General features: G+C 36.5%; 1 protein-coding gene and 1 long non-coding RNA gene across 2 annotated transcripts; both read left to right on the top strand.

Moving 5' to 3' along the window:
* The first annotated feature begins 3,876 nt into the window (after positions 1-3,876).
* On the top strand, positions 3,877-16,891 carry LOC126765249 (cytochrome b5-related protein-like). The gene is given in 5 exon segments (XM_050482939.1): positions 3,877-4,360; positions 15,449-15,779; positions 15,840-16,222; positions 16,294-16,776; positions 16,778-16,891. Coding segments are annotated over 5 exon segments (1,326 nt in total). The 5' UTR covers positions 3,877-4,268; the 3' UTR covers positions 16,815-16,891.
* Positions 7,054-9,274, top strand: LOC126765467 (uncharacterized). The gene is made up of 3 exons (XR_007668434.1): positions 7,054-7,594; positions 7,651-7,833; positions 7,897-9,274. It is a non-coding gene; the product is annotated as an uncharacterized LOC126765467 (long non-coding RNA).
* Positions 16,892-19,280: the final 2,389 nt, after the last annotated feature.

Below are 19,280 nucleotides of genomic sequence, written 5' to 3'. Positions count from 1 at the left end.
TTTATGGGCGCTTGGAGCGCGCCTATGAGAGCTGCCCCCGTCACGATGTCAAAATCGTGCTTGGCGACTTTAACGCCAGGGTGGGCAAAAAACGTATATTAGGCACTACGGGCGGTAAATTCAGCCTCCACGACGAAACATCCCCAAATGGGTTGAGGCTGATCGACTTCGCCGGGGCCCGAAATATGGTTATCTGTGGTACTAGATTCCAGCACAAAAAAATATACGAAGCTACCTGGCTGCCTCCGGATTGAAAAGCCACCAACCAGATCGATCATGTTGTGATTGACGGAAGACACGTCTCCAGTGTTCTAGACGTGCGTACGCTTCGTGGTCCTAATGTCGACTAGAACCACAATCTTGTTGCAGCAAAGATTCGCACCCGCCTCTGTGCAGCAAAAAACGAACGTCAGTCAACAAACACAAGGAATGTTGGACGTCGAGAAGCTGCAATCACAACAGACAGCCGAACGATTTTCTACTCGGCTTGCACTCCTGCTCTCTGAGAGCACTCGTCAACAACTCGCTATAAGGGAACTGTGGGACGGCATTTCAAGCTCCTTACGTACAGCTGCTACCAAAATCACTGGTTTTCGGAAAATGCAAAAGAACAGCTAGTAGAACGAGGAGTGCCGTGTCGCAGCGGAGAGAAAACAGGCTGCATACCTCGCAACGTTACGATCGACCACTACACGTGCGGGATGGGATAGATACCGAGAGTTGAAGAGGGAAGCGAGGAGCATTTGTAGACAGAAAAAGAAAGATTGCGTGCGTATGAAGAGCTTGATAAGCTGGCCGACAGGGGTAATGCTCGAAAATTCTACAAAAAAATGCGACGACTCTTGTAGAACCCCCAAAGGTCATCTAGTCACCGATGCCCAGAGCATACTTAAATTATGGAGGGAACCCTTCTCTAGCCTGCTGAATGGAAGTGAACGTACAACGCCAGAAAAAGGCTAACCGGATTCCCCAATCGATGATGATGGAGCAGACGTTCCATTGCCTGACCATGAAGAAGTTCGAGTAGCAATTGCCCGCCTGAAGAACAACAAAGCGGCAGGGGCTGACGGATTGCCGGCCGAGCTATTCAAACACGGCGGCGAAGAACTGATAAGGCGCATACATCAGCTTCTTTGTAAAATATGGTCGGACGAAAGCATGCCTAACGATTGGAATTTACCCAATTTTACTCTACCCAATCCACAAAAAGGGAGACCCCACAATCTGCGCCAACTACCGTGGGATAAGCCTCCTCAACATTACGTATAAGGTTCTATCGATCGTATTGGTGAAAGATTAAAGCCCACCGTCAACAAGCTGATTGGCCCTTATCAGTGTGGCTTTAGACCTGGCAAATCAACAACCGACGAGATATTCACCATACACCAAAACTTGGAAAAGACCCGTGAAAGAAGAATTGACACACACCACCTCTTTGTCGATTTCAAAGCTACTTTCGACAGCACGAAAAGGAGCTGCCTTTATGCCGCGATGTCTGAATTTGGTATCCCCGCAAAACTAATACGGCTGTGTAAACTGACGTTGAGCAATACGAAAAGCTCCGTAAGGATCGAGAAGGACCTCTCCGAGCCGTTCGATACCAAACCAGGTTTCAGACAAGGCGACTTCTTATCGTGTGACTTCTTCAACCTGCTGCTGGAGAAAATAATCCGAGCTGCAGAACTTAATAGAGCATGACATTGATATCATCGGCCTCAACACCCGCGCCGTTAGTTCAGTCTGGACAAGAAAGCAAGGCAAGACGAAATGTCTCCTGTCATCAAACAAACAGTCGTCGCACTCGCGCCTTGGCACTCACGTCAATGTTGACAGTCATAACTTTGAAGTTGTAGATAGTCTCGTATATTTGGGAACCAGCATAAACACCACCAACAATGTCAGCCTGGAAATCTAACGCAGGATTACTTTTGCCAACAGGTGCTACTTCGGACCATTGGCCACGGCGAATATCGCGTTCGATGAAACGATGAGCTGTACGAGATATACGACGACATAGACTTAGTTCAGCGAATTAAAAGACTGCGGCTACGCTGGCTAGGTCATGTCCGGATGGACGAAAACACTCCAGCTCTGAGAGTACTCGACGCAGTACCCACCGGGGGATGCAGAGGAAGAGGAAGACCTCTACTCCGTTAGAAGGACCAAATGGAGAAGGACCTGTCTTCGCTTGGAATATCCAATTGGCGCCATGTAGCGAAAAGAAGAAACGACTGTTGTTAACTCGGCTATAATCGCGAATTAGTGAAGGCGCCTTATGAAGAAGGAAATGAGGAAACTGAAATTATCATTGACTTCAAAATAGCAAAACACTTAAGAGAAGCATTTGAAGAATTCGTAACATGTGACGACAACGAAGTGTGTAATGGAGAACTTACTGATATAAAAATTAAAATTGACTAATAATGGTAAAATTTTATTGTTTTTACAATATTTTTATATACTTCGAGAGGAAAAATTAACCAAGAAGTCAGAAATGGGAAAATCTTTTTTCAATTTAGCGAGAATATATTAATTAGTATCATTAGTATTATGTCATTCGGTAAACATAGAGATAAATATGGAGTTACATATGTATAATTAATCAAGATAACGGGACGAATTGAGTTCCAGTTGATTGTCTGTCCATTCGTCCATTAATACACGTATACCTTGGTCCCATAAGAAGCTCGGTATTGTAGATGCGGGGAATCGAACCATCCATGATTTGAAAATTAAAAATAAATCGTCGTGGACCCGCTATTATAAGTTTAAAAATCCACAAGAGCTATATCAGCAAAATTACTCAGAACAATTTTTTTTAGCCCTCCCTCACTAAATAAGATAAAAACATTGAAATTTACATCCTGTATGATAGCCCCTAATAGGAGCACGTGGCAAAATTGGACAATGGACGTCGCACCATCCACCTTTAAGGGAAATCCTATATTTCAGTATTTATTTTACCAATTTCAATTCAATAATGCATCGCATTTTACCCAAGTTCTTATGCTACAGTGTGAAAATGAGCGAAATCGAACTACATACAATTACCGCCTACTCTTCATATAAAACAATTTTAAATTCCACCGGACTCTATTACATTAAAGTATACACATTGGGAGACAATCACTTTATAGAAGTGAAGTTTGGCACAAAGAGCGGTTTTAAGGTGTGATATCGCACGCCTGAAAATAACTTTTAATTTTCCCAGATACCGAATATGTGGACCTCATTGCCCATAGCTTAAAAGAGGCGCTGCTGCCTGCATTTAATATTGAGAAGCAACGTGTTCTAGGTTTTGGCAATTATAATCAAATTTAATTTTGCATTTTGCAAAAAAAAAAATTAACAGAAAACAATTTGTAGTTTATTGAGTTTTTATGTTTTTTTTTGTTTTCCTGCTTTACATTATTGAACTTTTATTCATTATTTAAAAAAGTAATAAATATTTGAATTAAAATTTGATGAAAAAATTAAAAAAAAAAATCATAATTTACGCAAAATTAATTTAAAAATGAATTTTTATACTCTTTTTCATTTTGCAAAGAATTAATGGACAAATTGTATTTGACATAGATTTTAAGGTTATGTTATGTTATATTAATGTCGCAATTAAAATATTTAGTATATGTAAACCATTTAAAGCTCTAATGAATATGTGAAGATTACAACAGCAGAAGTCAGTAAGCTCTTTTCTTGACTCATAGCATCGTAGCTCATACATATGGGTGTATTTATTTCGTACAAAAACAGCAACAGTTTAACTGAATAGCGTATACAAAATATGTATATGTATTAACATTTTACCCGACTTCGTAATTTACGAACACTCATTGACACACGGAGCCAAACAAAAGCGCGTTGATTGCAGCTGCGGGGTCTTAGTCAATAAAGAAGAACGCAGTGTGTCGCACAAGTATAGCTTATCGAATAATTCAATTCAATTCCCATTTGGAAAAACGCTCAGAACGTCACTCAATTATTCGAAATACTAGTTTGTTTATTGCAATTTCAAGTTGCTATTCTATTAGAGGTACAAAGACCGTTGGCCTCAGTATTTTGCATATTGAGTACGAATATTTTTAGTTGAGCTCGTTTTGAATGTATACTTAATCGAAGTTTACAGAGGCATTTCTTTTTACAATCGTCCTAAGTATTTATTGTATGGGAGTAGCTAGTTAATGTGCACCGCACGATAAGAATTCGAGTATTTTTATTGATAAACGAATTTAAAAAAAAAAAGTTAACCCTCTGATATTTCAAACGAGATGACCAACCTAAAACAAGAAGATTGGAGAGTATCAAAAATATTGAGAAAATACCCAGTATATCGCGAAAAACTGATCAAGACATGTGAGGGGTAAGTTTATTGAGAAATAAAGTTATAGTGCTGAAAAACTAATGAATTTTGGACAATCTAACTAGTAAATTTATAATATGTGACCTGGTCTACGGAAAGGGGGCTTAGGTGTCAAAAAAAAGGAGAACAATTAATGAGATAACGAGAACCTGACGATTATTTTTAACAGCTTTAGCTCCCTTTTCGTAGACCAGGTCACATATTATCATCATCTCTAGCACTGTTATTTTTATCATAACTATTTCTAAATATTTAATATCAAGTAGTGTTATATGAACAAACTTAGTATTTTCTTATTCTTTTTTTATTTTAAACAATTCTTATTTAATTTTAATTCTGGAAACAGCTGTAAGCACGAGTTATATTTTATTATCACTCAACGAACAAGTGAAAACACTTTTATTTTAATGTTTAACTTATAAAGGTTGGTCTGTGGAATATGTGCTCTTGTGTTGTTGTGAAAGTGTTCGGTAACTTTAATCAAATCTGAATTAATACTGATTTTCTATACCGTTATATCGCGCTCAAAACACGAGTATGGCTGAAAGTGGTATAAAAAATATATCAATGTTGGGCATCAGAGCTTAACCCTTGATATTTGCACTGCTTAATATGAACTCAGCGTTTCGTATATGATATATGTATGTACATATGTATATAAGTTTAGAAACTTATTGCAAGCAAGTTGCTTTACAAAATAAAAATTCACCATCTTCAATACCTTCAAACGATTTATGTTTTATCAGTTTTTAATTTTGAATTTGGTTTTAAAAATTTAATATTCATTTTCAAATCCCACCTATCTTGGATAAAAATCAGATTTTCAATTTTATTTTTGAATTCTACTATTCGAAACTCTGGTTATATGTTAATTAACCTTACCCTTGCCTAGTAAGCCAAAGTTGACATTAATGTGAAAAGTGTATTAGTTAGTCAAATCTGAAAAATGTGTTAGCTCTTAAAAAAAAGTTACATAATAATATTGAATTAAAAAAAGAAATGAAATTATTGCTCTTGAAAGCAAATCCATAAATTGTACGTACATATATACATAGGTAAGTAGATTTAAAAGTTAAATAATGGACTGGAGCTAATCGAGCTAGTAATACGAGTATACAGGTACAAAGTAGCAAAGTGAGTGTTTAATGGTTTGTTTCAGCATTAATTTTAACTTCTAAACGTCATTTTCTTGTAAAAGCTTAATTAATTTCATTCATTAGAATAAAAGAATCAATATAACTGTATTATATCGTAATAAATAACAGGTTCCTAAATAAAACGCAATTTCTTAAATAGAAATGCGCATTTTTGAGTTTAACTTTATACAAATTTAATACCCGCTAATCTGCCGGTTTGAAACCGCAATTCGATTTGGAATAGCTTTCGACAGCAATAAAAAATAATGCTTAGAAATGCTAACAAATCAAGTTGAATTATTCTTAATACCAGTAAATAGATAAAAACAAAAACATGCCCAAAAATGTAAGATTAATTATTTGTGTATTATGCCAACATACTAAAATGTTTATAGTGAAGAGAGTTTCGAAATAAAATGTAATATTCCTCAATTGCACTTTTCGGTTTTATAACACCAGAGTTGCTTTCGTAAACGCAATAATGCAATCCTTTGAAGTTTATGAATGGTCCCGTACATTGTCCTAATAATAATATAAATAACTAAATGAAATGAAAAATAAATAAAATTAAATAACAATTAAAATTCAATAAATAACATATATGTAATTTAATATAAATTACTTATTTCATACGCATGAAATAGAGCTATCATGCCTTAATGAATACTTCCCCAAATTAATGCAACGGTGTTTACGAATACTATGCATTGCATGTTTGCTTTGCATATTGCGTTTACGTAAGCGATTCAGTGACAGTCATTTTGCAATTGTGATGTTAGAGGCTGTTCCTTGCAAATTTTGTGTTTATAAACCCGAAAATATTAGTAAAAATTAGTAAAAATTATATAGCACGCATCATCTTTAGTGTTGTATTTAGTTATGGAGTGTAAAGGTCAAACCACCACCATTTACTAAAATGAAAAATAGCTGTAATTTTTGAGCTCAAATTCGTAATCAGGACACTGCAAATACCCCACAGACCTCTTAGCACATCAGTCGCGAATTTTTCCTTCAAATTTATTGAGAAGTGCAATGAAATGTGTGGTGTTTGTATTCTTGTTATATAACACGAGTGATATTTTACTAATGTCTACCATCAAAGCAGGAAGGTGGGAAGTGCTATTTAACGGAGCACCAACCTTTGGGTACTTTCGCAATTTTTATGAAACTAAAAATTTTGAAAATATTCTGTTATGTATAAAATTTATTTTTTTTTTGTAATCTTGTGAAGTAATGTGCGTTTTTAATGTAACTAAATTGTCAACCATTTCAACTCATTTTTGACATCAAATTAGCTTAAGCAATAAAAAGTGATAGATTCTTGACTTAAACTTATTTACAGTAAAATGTGTTTTTTGCACGGTCTTTTTTTTACACGATTGAAATAACAAGGTTTGCCAAGAAGAAATTTTAAATTTTTTTACACGTTATTTTTGATTTAACACGAATTCATACATTTTTTTTTTTTAATTTTTTACTTGATTTTCTGCCATGTTGGATATCATTTAAATGGCAACTCTACTACACGGCTTGTTTAACTCTTAAGGTCATCTCGTGACCTTTTTATGTTATTTTTGCTTATATTTCATAAAAGGCACAACATTTTGGGATTTCCTTTTACGAATTCCTGCATTGAGTGAAATCGCTTTGAAAAAGTGCAAAATATTTTTTATAATTTGATAAAAAATGACACAATCAAAACTAAGCATAATACAGACAATAATGGAAGACATTATGGATATTGATAAGTATAGTGATTTTGAGGACGATGAGAATGTATTGGAAGAATTGCCAGGTGGCGAATCATCTGAAAAGTATGCTACATTGCTAGTGAAGAAGAAGACAGTATTGCTGAAGCTGATATAAGTAACATTCCCGTGTACTTTTCAAAGCAGCAACCAATAGCACTAGAGCCAGAACAGAAAATATAATTCGGCCCCGGTAACAGTATATTCAATTCAGCGAATATCAAATATAAAAGAAACATTTGACCTGTGCTAAAGTTCACCAACATCGAGGACGCTAAAAATTGGAGAGAAATAGAAACCAATTGATGAAATAGAATTTAATGGATTTTTGGGTATTTTGTTATTAGGAGGTACTTCAAATGGCATATTTATTCAATATGTAATTGCTAAAATACATATAATTTAGAAACAGGCGTTTATCGGTCGCAGTCTTTGAGATGAAGTTCATGGTCGTTTAATATTTTGCGTTGTAATGTCCCTTACAAGGTTTTCGGAAGTAACTTGTGTGCTGAGGTTCGTTAACAGAGATAATCGCAGAGCGAGAGTATATGATAAACTTGCTCCAATTCGGGATTTTTACGAGAAAAGGGTAGCTACTACTGTTTATTTCCTATGAAAACGTAACAGTCGATGAGCGTTTAATTTCTTTTAGAGGCAGATACTCATTCTTAGCTTACATGCTAAGCAAGCCAAGTAAATACGGGATAAAGGCATGGGTAGCAGTGGGTATGAATGACGAAATATAACAAACAGATAACTTTTTTACAACTCGAGATTTGGCATTACTTTTACTGAATAATAATATGACATTGATGGGCACTATGAGAAATAATAAGACGTTTCTTCTTTGATGGATATCATCATTGTTCAACAAATTCCTATAAAGTATACTTGAAAAATGGTTAGTGAATTGAGCACTCTTTATCATAACAAAAATCTTATTGAAAACCATCCCAAGAAGTTGCAGGAAATAAAATATTTTTATAATTCTACAAAATCTGAAGCAGACATAATTGACCAATTAGTATAAACATATACATACATGCAAGAGACAAACTAATCGTTGTCCCTTAGCTGTCTTCTCGAGTATTGTGGATGTTTGTGGATGTTTCGGCGCTAAATGGCTAAGTTTTATGGACAGAAATTCACTCTAATTGGAATGCGTCAAAACATACTATATACGCGAAAATTTTCTCAAAAACTTGGCCTATACCTTGTTCAGGGTGAAAGAACTCGTAGAAAACACGTACCTAATCAAGTAAGGAAGGGCTAAGTTCGGGTGTCACCGAACATTTTATACTCTCGCATGATAAAGTGATAATCGAGATTTCATTATCCGTCATTTACATATTTTTCAAATACCGTATTAGTGTAAAGTTTTATTCCGCTATCATCATTAGTTCCTAATGTATATTATACATTAACATTTTATACTCTCGCATGATAAAGTGATAATCGAGATTTCATTATCCGTCATTTACATATTTTTCAAATACCGTATTTGTGTAAAGTTTTATTCCGCTATCATCATTAGTTCCTAATGTATATTATACAGAGAAGTCATCAGATGGAATTCAAAATAGCATTATATTGGAAGAAGGCGTGGTTGAGAACCGATTTCACCAATATTTCGTACATGTCATCAGGGTGTTAAGAAAGTATTATATACCGAATTTCATTGAAATCGGTAAAATAGTTCCTGAGATATGGTTTTTGGTCCATAAGTGGGCGATGCCACGCCCATTTTAAATTTTTAAAAAAAGCCTGGGTGCAGCTTCTTTCTGCCATTTCTTCCGTAAAATTTAGTGTTTCTGACGTTTTTTGTTAGTTGGTTAACGTTCGTGGTTATTATTCGATTTCTTCCATTTTTGAACTGTATATGAAAATGCCTGAAGGAAACGACTCTATAGAGTTTGGTTGACGTAGCTATAGTAGTTTCCGAGATATGTACAAAAACTTAGTAGGGGGCGGGGCCACGCCCACTTTTCCAAAAAAATTACGTCCAAATATACCCCTCCCTAATGCGATCCTTTGTGCCAAATTTCGCTTTAATATCTTTATTTATGGCTTAGTTATGACACTTTATAAGTTTTCAGTTTCCGCCATTTTGTGGGCGTGGCAGTGGGCCGATTTTGCCCATCTTCGAACTTAACCTTCTTATGGAGCCAGGGAATACGTGTACCAAGTTTCATCGTGATATCTCAATTTTTACTCAAGTTACAGCTTGCACGGACGGACCAGTTGTCGGCTGGTATTGTCAGGAATGTCTGGGCAGAAGCAGAATAGACAAGTTACTTCGGCGGATGTTGCTCTAAAAAAGAGAGAACCAATTCAGCGAGCCACCTGCACATTCATTTATATTCAAAAAATCTAAGAAATGTTAAGAACAAAATAAAATTATAATCAATACAACTATGAAATGTTAAAAACATGAGAGTTTCATTCAACAATCAATAATTTCTGGGTCAGCTCTTAGTTCAAAAACTATTTCATATAGTCAAAATTCTACTTTGGAGAAGACTTAAAAACATTTGGCGTTATGGATTTAAGATTTATAGGAAAAAAAATTCCCACAGATGGGAAGATTATTAAAGAGAAAGCACTTAGAATATACAAACGACTTCGTGAGTTAGAACCATCAGTATCCCATCAGGGAACTAATAAAATTTTTTTAAAGGCAAGTCATGGATAGCTGGCAGGTTTTTTGAAAAGACACGAGTTTCACCATGTAAAAATTCAAGGAGAATTGGCATCAGCAGACGAAAATGCTACAAAAAACTATCCGGATGATCTAGAAAAAATAATTCAAGAGGACAGATATACTTCAGAAAATTCATAGGAAAATCTCAAAAGACATCTGGTGGCTTTAAAGCAGCCAAAGATCGTGTGACCCTCTTGCTTTGCAGTAACGCATCTGTCGATAAAATGTTGACGCCGCTCTTAATCAACAAGTCCCTTATGCCAAGAGCTTTAAGAGGAAAGAACATTAAGCAACTTCCAGTTCATGTTATGGCGAATAAAAAGCATGGATTACAGTTAATCTATTTAGAGATTGGTATAATAACTGTATTTGTTCCTGAAGTCCAGAAATATATGACACAAAAAGGTTTAGAATTCAAAATACTTTTCCTTGTTGATAATGCACCTAGCCATCCAGTGCTGGTACATTCGATTTAGTTGCTGCTTTTGCCGCCTAATACCACTTTTCTGACTCAGTCACTCGACCAGGGTATTATAGCAGCATTTAAAATGTACTACATCAAGTAAAATTTAAGATATACTTTAGATACAGTGGAAGAAAACAATTTGAGTGTTATGGAAGCATGGAAAAAGTTTAATATTTTGGATTGCATTACAAAGGACACATGCTTTGCCATCCAATAATTACGGCAATCAGCTTTAAACGCTTGTTCAAAGTTCAACTTCAGTGGTGCAAAGATCAGAAATTTGTTCTGAGATTATAAGTATTTCAAATAATATAGGTAGCGATGGGTTTGACAAGATTCAAACGGCTAACATCGATGAATTAATGCAAGAAGGTCCCATTGATGATGACGACTTAATTGAAATTATGGATATCAATAAAAATAAAGATGTCAATATTGACATCTCAGGTTTTAACGGCTAATTAAATTCGTGAGGGCTTAAAACTCGCTACAAGTTTGGAACAATATTTTCTTGCTCATGATCCTGACATTCATTATCAGTGTTCAAAGTGTACGGACGTGTTTTTGAATTCGCGCCGTGATTCTGATTTTTGCAAAAAGCAAGCAAACAATAATAATAAATAAAAACAAACAAACAAATAAAAAACAGTGCACAGAAACTTTTAATAATAAACATTCACAAATAGTGCGCAAAACAAATATATAAAAACAAAACAAAAAAACAAACAATAATGAGTGCTTTGCAGCGAAGGAAAATAAAATGGAAGGTGAGAATGTGTCAAACAAAAAAGGGCCATCAGTTCAGACTGGTATTGATCGCTACATTAATGTAAAAAGGAAATTCAGTCCTATTAAAACAGCGGTCAAAACCAAAAAATTTCAAGCAGGCACGCCAAACAGTAAAAAGCCAGAAATTCTTAATGGCAACAGATTTTCCTTATTAAGCAAAGAGCCTAACGACGAAGCAAAGGGTACCACCACGGTCGTGAATGCCAAACCCCCTACAATTTATTTGCGTGAGCGTAACTCAAATGCGCTTGTTTCCAAAATGAGCAATATAATAGGCACAAACAATTGCAATTTTCACATTGTGCCCTTGAAAAAAAGTAACATAGATAAAAGAAAAATTCAAACATACACTGAAAAAAGTTTCATGGATATTGTAAAATTCCTATCAAATAATAACAAGAATTGCCACTCTTACCATCTGAAGAGCTCGAAAGGCCTAGTTGCTGTCATAAAAGGTATAGAGTCTTCGGTAGACTCTAACGACGTTAAAGAAGCACTAGAAGAAGGTGGTTTTAGCATTAAATCAGTAGTAAATATTTTTAACAGGAACAAAGTCACACAACCAATGTACAAAATAGAATTGATGCCAGATTCTAACAAATTAAAGAAAAATGAAATACACCTGATTTACAATTTAAAATATCTTATCCATCGCGGAATCACCGTTGAGGAACCACACAAGAGAAATGGTCCAGTACTATGTACAAACTGCTAAGAGTATGGACACACGAAAGCATATTGCACTCTACGAAGTGTCTGTGTAGTATGTGGTGATCTACATCCTACTTCAAAATGTACTTTTAAAAAAGAGGATTTAAATAAAAAGTGCAGCAATTGTGGAGGAAATCACACTGCTAACTATAGGGGTTGCCCTGTATACAAAGATTTAAAATCGAAGTTGTCACAGGGCATCCAAGCACGTCGTAACCAAATGATGAATATTCCATCTAATGAAAATATTAAAATCCCCGTCCATATTTCAAATCCAGCAAATCTTAAAGACAATGCCACACAAGGGAGGTACGCAAACGTGGTGAAAGGCAATACTACACAAATGCAATTGCCTCAAAACCTACCATATGGAAGCGTTGAAACTATGATTTTAAACCTTACCCAACGTATGACACAATTTATGGCTTCAATGCAAAATATGATTCAAGAGATAATCAAATCACAAAACCAAATGTTGCAAACTTTTTTAAGTAAAAAATAAGTGTATTGAACATTTGTTCATGGAATGCTAACGGTGTTAACCAACATAAATTGGAACTTATTAGATTTCTGGATGAAAATAGTATCGATGTAATGCTATTGTCAGAAACTCATCTTACGAACAAAAACAATTTCTTTATACCAGGATTTAAACTCTATGTTAAAAACCACCCAGATGGAAAGGCACATGGAGGAACAGCAGTGTTGGTTAGAAAACGGTTAAATCACCACACATCAGAATCTTATGCCACCGCGCAATTACAAGCTACAACAATAACTATAAAAAATCGCTGCGGGGACTTAAATCTGACGGTCATATACTGTCCACCTCGGTTTAAAATTACAGACATCCAATTCAAAGACTTTTTTGGAACAAAACCAATAACCTTGACATAATATATACTGGTAAGCCGACATATTGGCTTAGTGATCGTAAGAAAATACCAGATTTAATTAATTTTGCTGTAACCAAAAATATAGATAAATCGCAGATAAAACCTGATACATGTACTGACCTATCTTCTGATCACTCTCCTGTACTAATAAAGTTATGTGAACTACCCATATTCGTTAATCCAAAAGTGGGTTTAACTTCTCATAAAATGAATTGGCTAAAATATAAAAAATACGTGAGTAGCCACATTAATGTTGAGTACAAAATAAATACAGGAAGAGATATTGACGAAAGCATAGAAGAACTTAATGATATAATAACTAAAGCAGCTGTCTTAGCAACACCAAACAAAAACTGTAAGCCGCTTGGTGCCAAATATTTGAAAAAGTCTTACCATCAAAGATGTCTCCTTTCCTCCACAAAACTAATATAATACCAACGCAAGAATTCGGGTTTCGTGAAAACATAGCACGGTGGAGCAAGTAAATAGAATTACTAACGAAATAAGAAAAGCATTTGAGCACATAGAGTACTGTTCTGCTTTATTTCTAGACGTGGCTCTGGCGTTTGATAAGGTGTGGCATGAAGGCCTTTTGTATAAGATTAAAAACATTCTACCATTAGAATTGTATAAAACATTGGAGTCTTATTTAAAAAAGAGACAATTTATGGTAAATGTGGGAGATTTCATATCTGACGAACGACAGATAAGGGCTGGTGTACCACAGGGCAGTGTTTTAGGCCCAATTCTATACATCATATATACAGCAGATCTTCCAACAGCTAATAATGTATTAACTTCCACTTTTGCGGATGACTCAGATATAGTGAGCCGTAACAAATGCCACATTTTAGCATCACGAATATTAGCGAAGCATTTAAGTTCTGTCGAAGAGTGGCTTGCGAACTGGCGTATAAACGTGAATGAACAGAAGTGTAAGCATATTACATTTTCGCTAAGACCTAAAATGTGTCCGGCAGTAAAAATGAACAATATTTTAGTACCCCAAGCAAACGAAGTAACTTATCTTGGTATTCATCTAGATAGAAGTCTTACGTGGAAAAAACACATATCTACTAAAATAACTTGCATGAAGATAAGAGCTGCAAATTTAAATTGGCTTTTAAATAAAAACTCCAAACTTAGCCAAGACAACAAAATGCTTTTATATAATGCGGTCATAAAGCCGATTTGGATGTATGGCATTCAACTGTGGGGTACGACCTGTGCAACTAATATTGATCTAATACAAAGGTTCCAATCAAAAATGCTTAGAACAATCACGTGTTCGCCATGGTACACTCGTAATGAAAATATCCATAAAGACCTTGGTATTTCTATGCTAAGGAAAAACGTTTTGTTTTTTTTTTATTTATATCGACGAAGAGGTGGAGGAGGTGTGTTTGATCGCGAGAATGTGCCAAAGCATTAGCCAAAGGGTTTGGGTGATCTCGGAGTTTAGATATATATTTAATTCTTCTGTCTTCTACTTCTTTCTTTCTTCTTCTCCTTCTTAATTGGCGTAGACACCGCTTACGCGATTATAGCCGAGTTAACAGCGCGCCAGTCGTTTCTTCTTTTCGCTACGTGGCGCCAATTGGATATTCCAAGCGTAGCCAGGTCCTTCTCCACCAGGTCCTTCCAACGGAGTGGAGGTCTTCCTTTTCCTCTGCTTGCCCCGGCGGGTACTGCGTCGAATACTTTCGGAGCTGGAGTGTTTTCGTCCATTCGGACAACATGTCCTAGCCAGCGTAGCCGCTGTCTTTTAATTCGCTGAACTATGTCAATGTCGTCATATATCTCATACAGCTCATCGTTCCATCGAATGCGATATTCGCCGTGGCCAACGCGCAAAGGACCGTAAATCTTTCCCAGAACTTTTCTCTCGAAAACTCACAACGTCAACTCATCAGTTGTTGTCATCGTCCAAGCCTCTGCACTATATAGCAGGACGAGAATTATGAGTGACTTAAAGAGTTTTGTTTTTGTTCGTCGAGAGAGGACTTTACTTCTCAGTTGCCTACTCAGTCCGAAGTAGCACCTGTTGGCAAGAGTTATCCTGCGTTGGATTTCCAGGCTGACATTGTTGGTGGTGTTTGCACTGGTTCCCAAATATCTATAACTATCTACAAGTTCAAAGTTATGACTGTCAACAAGTCGCGAGTGCGACGACTGTTTGTTTGATGACAGGAGATATTTCGTTTTGCCCTCGTTCACTTCCAGATCCATTTGCCTTGCTTCCTTGTACAGTCTGAAGAAAGCACAACTAACGGCGCGGATGTTGAGGCCGACGATATCAATATCATCGTACCTACCGTTTAAACAAAGATTTATGTACTGTATAGTGAATGATTAGAGTTAAAGCACTTATTTTTTCGAATAACGCCGGAGTAATTTAAGGTGTTACAAATAAGAGCTAGATGAACACACCTATTACACCCAATGCAACAATGTTGAGATATTATAAAAGAAAATGCAGACAAAGTGGTTTTTTATCGACACTGTAAACGTATCGGTAGAAGAGTCACCGTTGGGCTGTATATCCGAAATAGTAAAGAAAAATGTAAAATAGTTGGAAAGTTAAAAGTTCCACATTGGATCTAATGAAAACAAATAATTCGAATTTATTTTTTTTTAACAGCTGGATAGCAGCCAAACAAAAGGACGATGCAGCAGAAGGCTTATGGCGTATCAAAGATGAACTTTATGACCTTACCGAGTTTATACCAAGTCATCCAGGTGGATCATTCTGGTTGGAATGGACAAAGGGCACCGATATAACCGAAGCATTTGAATCGCATCATATATCAAAGACGCCAGAAAATATGTTAGCCCAATTTCATGTTCGCAGTACTTCTAAACCGCGCAATTACAAGTTAACACTACACGATAATGGTTTCTATAGAGTGCTCAAGTCCCGAGTGCGTGATAAGCTGAAAAATGTGGATCATTCCCCTGAACGACGAACAGATGTATAATTTTGTATAGTTCTTCAGAAAGACTTTAATTTAACTCAATTTTTTTATCCTTAGGTTATACACTTTGGTCTCTTGCTATCAACTTTTGCATTGGCTTTCGCCTGCTCGTATACTGGCTATGTAATATACGAATTACTCGCAGGCCTTTCCCTCTCATGGCTAACTATTGCTACGCACAACTACCTGCATCGTAAGGACAATTGGCAGATGTATACTTTTAACTTTTCGCTTATGAATTTTTGTAACTGGCGCATTTTGCATGTTATGTCTCATCATGTCTACCCGAACTCCTTAATTGACCTCGAGATGTCTCTTTTTGAACCTTATCTTTGTTGGTGGCCAAACTCACAACTTCATACAAAATGGTTTCGTGTTCTTAGCGTCGCCATACAACCTATTGTTTATACGTTTATATTTCCTTTCCAGATAATATTGAGGTAAAAAACGCATTGCTCATAAATATTATATCTCATACAATTAATTTGAAAATTTTACTATTCATATATAGAATTACCGTTTCCGTACTAAGAAAGAATATTTTATTTTGGCACGACATGATCGGATTTATATTGCCGTTGTTTATGATGTTTGTAGCACAAGTGCCTATTTTGACTGTACTCAGACAATGGGTGGTCATCATTGGTCTCGCAAGTTTAATTTTTGGCGTAATTGGTTTGAATGCCGGACATCATGGCCCAAAAATTTTTCATGATGGCGATGCAAGTCGTGAAGACCGAGATTGGGGTCTTTATCAATTGGACACAATAATCGACCGTAGTGATATCAAAGGTTCGCAGTTTTTGGTGTTAACGCATTTTGGGGATCATTTTCTACATCATTTATTTCCGACATTGGATCATGGCATACTTCCACAACTCTATCCGGTGCTTTATGAAACTTTAGACGAATTCCAAGCACAATTGCGTGAATGCAACCATTGGCAGCATATAGTTGCTCAGAATAAACAGTTATTACGTACAAAGCCAAATCCTACCTCCTACTAGTGTTAATAAAAATAAGCGTGGATAGGAATTAGTAATTAATAAATAAATAAATTTCTATAAATGGATATTTATTTATATTTGGAACTTTATATACATATATTATATTATTGTTTTATTTATTCTGTATTCTGGTTTTTATGCATTCATACATATCTATATACGATGGATTAAAACACGTAATTTGCGTTATATCGGGTGATTTTTTAAGAGCTTGATAACTTTTTTTAAAAAAAAACGCATAAAATTTGCAAAATCTCATCGGTTCTTTATTTGAAACGTTAGATTGGTTCATGACATTTACTTTTTGAAGATAATTTCATTTAAATGTTGACCGCGGCTGCGTCTTAGGTGGTCCATTCGGAAAGTCCAATTTTGGGCAACTTTTTCGAGCATTTCGGCCGGAATAGCCCGAATTTCTTCGGAAATGTTGTCTTCCAAAGCTGGAATAGTTGCTGGCGGATTTTCTGCCAACTTTTCTAGGGCCCATTCACTGAAAATTCGACGTTGTGGCTAAGGCTAAGTCTATTCATGATGAAATGTCAAAGCATACTGAGCATCTTTCTCTTTGACACCATGTCTGAAATCCCACGTGATCTGTCAAATACTAATGCATGAAAATCCTAACCTCAAAAAAATCACCCGATATATGGTAATGTAACAAAATAGAAGGAAGGAGTTCGTAAGGAGCTTTATGAGACCACTGCAAATTTTTTTGCAAAATTCAAACTCAAAATTTTATAGCGGTCCGTTAGTTGGCACATGGGTTCGGCAAACTGAACTTAATATTGAACTCTAAAAATATTATTGAACCTAAAATCATAAGTGTGCGTTATTATATCCGGCAAGCCGAATCAGCATACGCCATAAACAGTCGCTTGTGACATAGGCAAGTGTCGGGTTACCGCTGCTGGCCGCAGTGGCTGGGCAACGAACTTATCCGTCAGCAGAATGTTGCAATGTAAACAAAGTGCATCGCATCATTCATACATTTCACAAACAAAAAGTGCAATTCTTACGTGTTAAATAGTCCCCTCTCAAGCTCATCACCGTATCCGGTTGTTTTGTAGTTGTTGATGGCCTTCCGTACTTCCTTTGATGTTTGTCTTCCTTTTATGATTTGCCAAACGATGATAAAGCCAATGCCAACAATACAGAGAAAGATGCCTGCTGCAAACCAAACCTTATGTGATCTGGCCTCCAACTCGTCCTTGAAAATTTGAATGACGCGCAAATTGTGGTTATTCATCCTATGGAGTTGGGGCATGCTTAGCACTGGATCATGGCTGATAATGTTGAGTAGAGGTGACCCTGCCACGCCTGGCGATTTGTTTAAAACTTCGCATCGATTTACATATCTTGTGCCGTTGATTGTGGCAGAAGAGAGAAAAGTGACGAGATGTGTCCCGTTTGTAGTAATCTCCGGACCATCGTCTGTGCTAACTTTCGCAGTGCTCTCGTTGATAATAATAATACCGTCATCGACTTGTGTTATGGGCTATAGATGGCTTAGCTGAGTGGGGCAAAGAGCTGTGTCTCCGGCGTACAGTGCTCGTGCGCAGGTGTCTTGCACTGCGAGTTTACAGACGGCGGCATAGGTTGGTAGGTAGGTTGGTTGATAGGTAGGTCGTTACGCATTCATTTACCGCTAATACGTCATCGTTGCATTCGGCAATGGTATCATCTTGCAGCTGTAGTGTGACGTATTGGTGTGCCACCGCGAAGATTTTCGAAAATTTTTTTGCCTACCTCAAATACCCTGTTTTTTCTATTCGGGTTGGATCTTTCAATGTTATCGTGCTGGGCTTTTGCAATTTTATTTTTGATGGCCTATATTCGTTGTCGATGGGTGTTTGGTCTGTGACCGAATGTACCGATTTTATGCGAATGTTGCTATTAGTATCAACTCGATTGATCGTCAGACATTTTTTGAAGGCGAAACGCTCTGGCTATGTCTGTGGGTGTACTATGAAAGCGTTCCACCTGGCCATTTGAGCAACTGTGTAGTGGTGGTGCGTTCACAATGTCGACGTCGTACCCGTTTTTCAACAGGGCCCTGATAGCTTTTGAATTAAAAGAAGCCTCGTTATCGCAGTAAATTGTCTTGGTCTCTGGGAACAAATTCAACAGCTGAAAAATTGGCGATTTTACATCCGTTATTGTGCGAGACGCCAGTGGCTGTACAACGGCGAATTTTGAGAATTTGTCAATGCAAGTAAGAAACATTTTTTTGTCAGTTGAAAAGATATCAATGTGGAGTATTTCTCCAGCGTATGGTGGAAACGGTGCCTCCCCAAGTATTTGTTTTTGGGATGCCCATCGTACTTTGCTTTAGTGCATATCTTACAATTTGTTACTACTTCATTGGCCAACTGGCCAGCCTGGCCGGCTATGTGCGCGCGGTTATGTTCGGTGATAACAATTTCCATTTGTTCGCTTTTATCTGTAATGTCGACAACGATATTTTTGCAGTGCTGGAATTTGGTTGCCGGGA

This window comes from Bactrocera neohumeralis, unplaced genomic scaffold (assembly GCF_024586455.1).
Source record: "Bactrocera neohumeralis isolate Rockhampton unplaced genomic scaffold, APGP_CSIRO_Bneo_wtdbg2-racon-allhic-juicebox.fasta_v2 cluster10, whole genome shotgun sequence".
In the NCBI taxonomy this organism is placed as follows: Eukaryota; Metazoa; Arthropoda; class Insecta; order Diptera; family Tephritidae; genus Bactrocera; species Bactrocera neohumeralis.
This window is presented reverse-complemented; position numbering and strand designations above follow the sequence as displayed.